Source organism: Micromys minutus (assembly GCF_963924665.1).
Source record: "Micromys minutus genome assembly, chromosome: 2".
NCBI lineage: Eukaryota > Metazoa > Chordata > Mammalia > Rodentia > Muridae > Micromys > Micromys minutus.
In genome coordinates, this window is record NC_137971.1 from 89682485 (window position 1) to 89691796 (window position 9312).

The 9312-nt window shown below is 36.5% G+C and overlaps 1 protein-coding gene across 1 annotated transcript; it reads left to right on the forward strand.

Annotated features, from left to right (window-relative positions):
- Positions 1 to 5286: 5286 nt before the first annotated feature.
- Positions 5287 to 6234, forward strand: LOC308415626 (olfactory receptor 2AG1-like; the record flags this gene model as incomplete). The annotated part of the gene is made up of 1 exon (XM_080910674.1): positions 5287 to 6234. One exon carries the CDS (start codon positions 5287 to 5289, stop codon positions 6232 to 6234), a length of 948 nt encoding a protein of 315 aa, XP_080766800.1.
- Positions 6235 to 9312: the final 3078 nt, after the last annotated feature.

The following is a 9312-nucleotide window of genomic DNA, read 5'->3' on the forward strand; positions in this document are numbered from 1 at the left end:
GTTTGTTAAGTTTTGGGGGTTTTTTGTTTTGTTTTGGTTTGGTTTGGTGTGGTTTGGTTTGGTTTGGTTTTGTGTGCAGCAAAATGCTGTATCCTGCTTTGGTATCCTATCTGTTAGCTTATGTCTTTATAGAGCAATTGGGTCTTGATATTGAGAGATTCTAAAGACAGATTATTGTTAGTTTCTCTTATTTTTGTTGTGTAGGTGACATTATGTACATGTGATTCTGTCCTATTGGCTTTGTTGTTAGATGATTAATATCTTGTTTTTACTTTGGTTTAGATACCATGCTTATGTTAGAGTTTTTCTTCTAGAATCCTCAGTAGGCCTGGATTGGTAGATTGACATTGTTTGAATTTGGTTTTGTTGTAAAACATTTTGGTTTCTCCATGCATGATGATTGAGGGTTTTGCAGTGTATAGTATCCTAGGCTATTATTTGTGTTTTCTTAGGGTCCACATGACCTCTGTTCAGTCTCATCTGGCTTTTAGGGTCTCTGTTGAAAAGTCTAATGTAATTCTGAGTCTGCCTTTATATTTTATGTGGTCGTTTTCCATTACAGCTTTTAATACTCTTTCATTGTTCTGTGTACTTAGTGTTTTGATTATTATGTGACCAGGAGATTTTCTTTTCTGATCAAATCAATTTGGTGTTAAATTGGCTTTTTGTATATTTATGGCCATCTTTTTCTTTAGGCTAAGGAAGTTTTTTCTATGACTTTGTTGAAGACATTTTCAGGTCCTTTGAGATGGAAATCATTGCTCTTTTTTATTTCTATTATTCTTAACTTTGGTCTTTTCATTGTGTCCTGGATTTTCTGGAAGTTTGGGATTAGGACCTGTTTTCTGTTTTAAATTTTCTTTAACCATTGTGTCAATTTTTTCTAATGTATCTTCTATGCCTTAGATTTTCTCTTCTATCTCTTTTATTCTGTTGTTGATGCTTGCATCTGCAGTTCCTGACCTCTATTTTAGATTTTCCATTTCCAGGGTTGCCTCCAATTGTGTTTTAATTATTGTTTCTATTTCCATTTTTAGGTCTTAAACCACGTTATACAGTTTCTTCACCTGTTTGGTTGTGTTTTCCTGTATTTTTTAAAAGGAATTTGTTTTCTTTTTAATTGCTTCTACCTGTTTACTTGTGTTTTCCTGTATTTCTTTGGGGGGGGTGTTTATTCAGCTTATACTTTCTACGTTGTTGTTCACCACAAAAGAAAGTCAGGACTGGAACTCAAGCAGGTCAGGAAGCAGGAGCTGATGCAAAGGCCATGGAGAAATGTTACTTACTAGCTTGCTTCCCGTGGTTGCTCAGCCTGCTTTCATATAAAACCCGGGTCTACCAGCACAGGGATGGCACCACCCACAATGGACTTGACCCTATCCACTTTGATCACTAGTTGGGAAAATGCCTTACAGCTGGATCTCATGGAGGCATTTCCTCATCTGAGTCTCCTTTCTCCGTGATAACTCCAGCTTGTGCTACATTGACTCAAAACCAGCCAGTATAGACACCGTAGCCAAATGCTGGCAAACTCAAAATGACACATTCAACTTATCTCATGAACTAACTTATCCCCAGAATCTACTAATATTTTTTCAATATTCATCCTGATGCTTAAATACGTTCTTAACTTTTGCTTCAGGAAAAATGAGTCCGGCATTCTACTCCCATTGCAATCGTTTTTAGCACAGTCTTTCTTGCCTGTTTGAACTTTCTAGTCAAATTTCCTTAGTATCAGTGTTTAGGTTTGGAGATATTGTCAGCATCTTTACTGCAAGATGTGTTAGAGATTGCTACCTCCATCTAGAAGTATGCCTTCAACCTTCCTCTCCAGAACTCATTAGTTCTTTACTGGGGCTATTTCAATGAATGAGGAAGCTTTTCTTTTTTCTGTAGTTTAATTTAACCAGACTGGTCAAGTAGCTTTTCAGACTCCAGTCAGGTATTTTTCATTGGGTGCCATTCAGCATTCCAGCCTGTTTGAACTGTCAGAGTGAGTCCCATGACAATGTTAGACAAGGATAATTCTTGCAAATGTGTGCTTCTTAGTCTTTCACATTGCTCTCAATGGCCAGGCTGTTCTAAGCCTTCTTCAGCTATTGATGCCTTCTTTTCACTCTCAACTCAATACCTCTAAATTTGCCCTCAACTTTAGTTGCTCAGTTACCTTTAGTCCTAGTTCAGCACCTCAAATCTGGCCTCAGCTTAGTTGTGTTTCTAATCTCTGGCATTATGGCCACTCCAATCAAGATCTCACGTGACCGGTGGCTTTTTCTTCTTCCAAAGCATAGAGAACCCTGTATTTCTTTCAGTAAGTTATTTATCACCTCCTTAAAGGACTCAATTATCCTCATGAGATAGGACTTTAGGTCAACATTAGGGTTTTTAGGTGTGTTGGGGGTGTCCAGGGCTAACTGTGGTGGGAGAACTGAGTTCTGATGATGCCAAAGAATATTGGCTTCTGTTACTTATGGTCTTATCCTTGCCTGTCACCAGTCATCTGGTTATCTCTGGTGCTACCTGGCCTTGAAGTTTCTGTCTGAATCCTGCCTTACATGTCCCTGGGATGCTGCAGGTCTCCTGAGAAACCTGTGGCCTTCACTATAATAGACCTCCTGGGATTACTTCAGATGGTAAGGTCTTCATAGGGGCATGCAAGCTGGTGATCTGTTGCTCTGGCCACAACTAATCTTCTGGGAGGCCTTCAGACTGTGGGTTCTTTAGAGGAACAGACAAGCTAATGATGTGCCCCAGTGAAAGGTGCAGTCTCAGGTAAAGGGTTGTAGTTAGAGCAGGGGAGAGGTGGGATTGGTCCTGAGTTAGATGGACTCTTTGGGGTTCCTGAATGCTGTGGTTGTTTGGAAGGGTGTCTTACCTATTGCCCTCATGCAGCAGATCTCCTGGGAGGCCTACAGTCTGTGGGTTCTGCAGAAGAGCAGACAAGTGGATGGTCTGCTCCAGCAGAAGGTGCAGGACAAAAAGGGTCCACATGCTTTAAAGCTAGTGTATGCTTACATTGATGATTAGTTTCCCCCTCCAATACAAAGTACGTTTTAGTGCCATGAACACTAGCCATTAGGGGGTCAAGATTCTAGTTGGGCACCAGTTTTATTTCTCCATGTTTAATGTCTTCTAATGTTTTTTGTCTTGTATTTTTGATTTAATTTTTGTTTTGTTTTTGTTGTTGCTTTGTTTTGTTTGTTTGTTTTGTGGAAGTGGTTTGGAGAGAGCAAGAACATGAATCATGAAGTTTAGTGGGTAATGAGGTAGAAAGGAGTTGGGGGAAGGGAAAGAATAAGGTCAAAATGTGAAAAAAATAATTAAAAAATTTTTAAATGGACTTTCAATATTTCATCTAGAATTAAACAATACTCTTTGAAACCCAGGTAGTAAAATCACTATGACCTCTGTACCTTTGAGCCTATGGGAGATGAATCCTAAATGTCAAAGTTGAATACACCTAATGTCTTAAATCTCATTAAATGATAGAAAAATCTCAGGAAAAGCAAGCCAAAACTCACCCAAGAGGTTTATTTAGTTTACTGTATATTAGAACAATATTTCCAAAGGAGACTTTTAAAATTAGGAAATGAGCCTTTCTGAATCGATGCAGAGAAAAGCAGAGAGAAGGCCATGGGATGAGAAGACAATGTAAGTAGCTTCTTCATATATAAGGTCCTGGCTTACAACTGACCCAAGAAACATTCAGGTTTGTCAGCAAAAGGCTTAGGCAACTCTGCTAATTTCTGTTTATTCCATTCATCTTTTGTCTCTTCCTATAGTGAGAAGCATTTTTAAAGAAAACTGAGTATTCAGACCCAAGAGTTGCCTGGAAAGTGACAAAAATCTCGTGAGGCCCCTTTGATGCACAGGTAATGGAGAACATTGGCTACTACTTCCTTTCATATTTGATAATATGAGAACTATCATCTTACTCCATAGGAAACTACTGAAAACAACAAGCAGCCTGACTGCAACCACTTCAATCTCCAGACCACACTTACAGATGAGAGGAAGAAATACAACCGTTTTGACACCTGATATTGCAGAGACCCCTGAAACACTGCAGCAACTTAGCAAAACAAACCAATTAACAGCTCTCAAGGTAAACTACCTCTGATTTCCTCAACTGTAGTGAGGCATCATCAGTCTTGAAGGAGCCCAGGAGAAGCTGAGGTGGTCAGGCAGCTAGATTTATTAGAACCTGAGTTAAGGATTTGCCTCTTTTAATGAAATGCATGGCCAGAACCTGAAAACATTGAACCAGTAAAAAAAAAATAGTTCAAAAAAAATCTTAAGATCAAAAGCTATAAAAATCAGATTTCTTGATGTTCTTTTCCTTCTTCTCTATTTTTATTTTTTTAATATTAACAAAGATATAAGGCTTTGAGAGTCTGAGGAGTCTAATAAATCATACACATATATGAAATTGTTAAAAGAATACAGTTTATTCTAAAAGTATTATTTAATACTAAATCATAGAATATAGAATAAACCAGGATTAACAGAGATTCTGTACTATAATCTAGACCTAGGTACTTCATGACTTATACAAATCTCAACATAGGTCTTTAGACCTTGTGGATGCTGCTAACATTGAATCACCTGCCAAGAAATCAACCAATGCAAACAGAGATTTGTTTAATATTTTCATACCATTGAACTGTTTAGTGATTAAAGGTCCACAGAACGGCCAATGGAAACTAATTAAATGCTAATATACATATGTCATGCTGAATGACTTGTAGAAGCTGAGTTATAAACTCATAATTAAAAACATATATTCTGAAAAATAGAGATGTGAAAAACTCCAATAGAAATGTTTTGTTAAAATCAGTTTAGAGTTTCATATTCAATGTTTTCTTTTCAGAAAATGAACTAAAATATTTAGGGCCACTTTGTAAACATTATACTATAATGGCACATGTTAGGATACTTATTTGACCATAATAAAAACCTTAAACTTGCTGGAAAGATGCTCCAGGTTTTGTATCCTGGGTAGAACTTTGTAAGGTGATTTCTTAATGTTTATATTCTGCACATAGATAAATCTTAATGGTAATTCAGCCAAGAAAGAAAGAGAACAATGACAAAGGGATGGAGAAACAGAGAGACACAGAGAAAAGGAGTTTAAATCAAGAAGTAAAGTTATTTGGGAAGATTCCATGTTGTTAGTCATACTGGGTATCATAAGAGGCTACTGACATGACCATTGGCAAATTGAGTTCATATTAATAGAACTTTACTAAACATGTGTTTTGTAGGCAACTAAAAAGACCACACAGAATGGAAGTCTCCAACTCCACCCTGGAAAATAGCTTTATTTTGGTGGGGATTCTAGATGACAGTGGTTTTCCAGAACTGCTCTGCGTCACTATCACAGCTCTGTACTTTTTAGCCTTGACTAGCAATGGACTGTTGCTGATGGTCATCACCATGGATACCCGGCTGCATGTGCCCATGTATCTTCTGCTCTGGCAGCTCTCTCTCATGGACCTCCTCCAACCATCAGTTATCATTCCCAAGGCCATAATAGATTTTCTTCTCAAAGACAACACTATTTCATTTGGGGGCTGTGCCCTTCAGATGTTCCTGGCACTGACACTTGGTAGTGCAGAGGACCTTCTTCTGTCTTTTATGGCCTATGACAGGTATGTAGCCATTTGTCATCCTCTGAATTATACAATCCTAATGAGTCACAAAGTCTGCAGGCTCATGATAGCCACCTCGTGGATGCTGGCATCCCTCAGTGCTCTAGGATATAGCATGTATACCATGCACTATCCTTTCTGTAAGTCCAGGCAGATCAGACACCTCTTCTGTGAGATCCCTCCCTTGCTGAAGCTGGCCTGTGCAGACACCTCCACATATGAACTCATGGTTTATTTGATGGGTGTGACTTTGCTCTTTCCTGCCCTTGCTGCCATTCTGACCTCATATTCACTTATTTTGTTCACTGTGCTCCACATGTCCTCTAATGAGGGCAGGAAGAAAGCCCTTGTCACCTGTGCTTCCCATCTGACTGTGGTTGGGATGTGGTATGGGGGTGCAATTGTCATGTATATCCTGCCCAGTTCCTTCCACAGCCCCAAACAAGACAATATCAGCTCAGTTTTCTATATGATTGTTACTCCAGCTCTGAATCCCCTCATCTACAGCCTGAGAAACAATGAGGTCACTGAGGCTTTGAGAAGAGTCCTGAGGAAAAGGTTGTCAGTACAGTCTACATTCTAGATACTTCTAATACTTTATTCCTCCTAAAAATAAATTTATTTCAACAATGAAAATAGTACTGATAAAATCAAGAGAGTAAAAGTGTTGTTTGTTTCATAGATAAAAATGAGATACAACAACCCTTTAAAATCCTCTTTGGATATTATGAGGTATTTTTTTAAATAAAGTCCACACTAATTCAAATTATTTTCTACATCTTTAAAGTTATATATTATTTCCAAATGTAACTGTTTGTGTTAGAGTTTCAAACTGGATTCACCTTACTACCTAAAGATGATTCCTGATATTTTTATTCCTTACTGAAAACAGTTTCACATAGGTAGCTCATGTATTCATTGGAAAGGTTCTTAAGATTTGCTTAAAAGTTAAACTAGCTAAGCTTGGCCAAAGGTGTGATATTAAAGTGACTATTTTGCTTAAGAAGTTTGCAACATGTTCATTCTTTCTTCCTAAGCATCTGCATTCATGGAGATTTCTTTGAGTTAATGAAAGACCTTAAACTCTCCTCCCTTCTCATCCCCTCTCCTTTCCACTCCTCCTCCACTCTCTTCTTAACTTTTCTTTTGCCACTGATGTGAATTGAAACATTACCATTCTGGCCTGTGAATAATACAAGTATACAATATGTTTCCACCACTCCTAACATAGGAAAATGTCTCAGCAACCATAAATAGTCCATATATTTACTGTTAGTCCAGATATAAACATTTTATAATCTGTACATGTCAAAATAAGCTATGATACTACATGTGCACAAAATTTGTAGCTTTTACTTTGAACTGAAACACTAGACAGGACTGTAAGCAGGAGTATAGTTGGCAATGGATGCTCTCGTGGATATGGATAAAGGAACATTTTATTGGTGAGAGTATAAATTATCCCAGCTGCTTTAGAAATCAGAAAGAGGATTTCTGGGAAAAAAAAAAAAAAAAAAAAAAAAAACTGCAACTAGATCAAAGAGAGGGGATGGGATAGAGAGTTTACAGAGGAGAAACCGGGAAAGGGAAATAACATTTGGTATGTAAATAAATAAAATATCCAATAAAAGAATGAAGGGAAAATCAATTTAAATTTGAAAAAAAAAAAGGGGGGATAAAGGGGAATGTGGTTTTCTTGCTAGCTTAAATGTGAAGTATTATGGGGTTGGTATTGCTGTTTGTAGAAACTGATTCTATTTTGTTTTAACAAAAAAAAAACATTGTTATAAGTCCTCTAATATGGCACTAAACAATGTTCTTATTAAGTTGAGCTCATAGAAGTTGAAATAGAAAATACTTAAAATGGAATGGAAAGAGTTGTTGTATGTGAGGAAGAGAACTAGATACTAGCATAGAGATTATGCATTACTGCTGAACAGGAGGCTAAACAAAGATTGTTGTAATATTTACTGCATTCATTCTATAAGACTGAAGAATTTTGAAAATACTAATAAATATTTGAGTACAAAAATATATTTAATATGACTTAAATATAATACAGAGAGTTCAGGTTCAGAAATATCATTGAGATGTAAATGTGGGTTTGATTTTTATATAATGGTCAAAATATGTAAAAATAATTTTGGGGGGAAAATAGGTAGAAGTTAGTATTCTAGAAGTAAGTAGTGTGAGTAAAATCTCACTCATTTACATGAATATCCCTCCATTTTTGCTGCTGACACTCACTGTACTACGCTGATATGTTTATGTAGAAGTTTCTTTACCCTCTAGCAAACAGTGAGATTTTTTTTTGATCTGTGGTGGTTATACAGAGTGCTAGTGAAAAGCCCCTGGCCAGCTGTTAGAAAACAACTGGATTTAAATGCAGCTCACATTTTTGTATAACTTTTGCCTTTCACTTTACTTGTACTTCTTGAACAAAACATCTGTAAATTCTTAATTTCCAGTAATGAAAAGACTTATTTCAGAGCATTGTGAGGATTAAACAAGAGAGTAAATATAAATACATGGAGGGTGTGTGTGGAATATATGCCTACATCCCATGTCTAACTGTCATGAGAGAAGTGCCCTGGCAATCATGTGTAGTAGAGTATGACATCACATGGGTATTTCGTAATGCAGCTGGTGATTTCATCTCTGTCAAATAAATGGTGTTTTATGTGTGCATTTGTGTGTTTATGCTAATTAACAATGGCACTCTTTACTGTATGTGACTAATATTTTCTTTATAAAATGTCTCATGAGTAGTTATATAAATCATGGTTAAAATCAATTCAATAATCTTGGAATTCACTGGAAAACTGTGTTTATGAAAGTACTGAACATTTCACATTTCATTTCACATTAATGTTGTATTAATGTATTAGTAACCAGACTATATGATCTAATTTTCATAGTTTAAATTTTTCTTAATATTTTTACAACTTCAAGATTGAGGACATAGGTACTATGAATATTATAATTTTGGTAAAGGTTTCTCTTCCAATTTATCACTTGACATTAAAATATAGGATGGGAGTTTTAAATATAAAATGTCCAGGGATACAGCCCCTGAGAGGTTACCTATGCCCATTTATATTGTTCTACACCCACACATGTACAGGAAACACTAGACAGACTCAGAAGATTTAAAAGAGTGTATGAAGTTGAGGGGGGAAAGCAACACAGTGGGTATGGGAGAGTTAGGAGGGAAGGCAATAGCAGATAGATTTGATCATAGTGCATTGTATGAATGCATGAAATTCTCATTAAAATTAAAAATAGCAAAAATCAAAAATTAGGAAAAACTATCTCAATATAGTTGTGTTTTCTTCTAATGGTATATTACAGTTAAAAATAACTTATCAATAGCTTTCTGGAAATAAATATGTTTTTTTACACTTATTGTTTATCTTAATGAAGCTGGTACAATCCCCCTTGAAAACCCATGTCCCACGTTTAGAAACACAAACAAAAGCAAAGGAACAGTGTCTGTGGTGTGCAGTTCTGCCTGAGAAACTTTATTCTTAACTGCTGGTAGAAAGTAGAACTTTCCTGGGATCTTCTGACAAGACCATCATATTGCTAAATGCTCTTTTTATCTCCAGTGAAGCCATCTTTGTAGTTAGCAGTTACTCTTATTTTATCTCTCATCTTGACT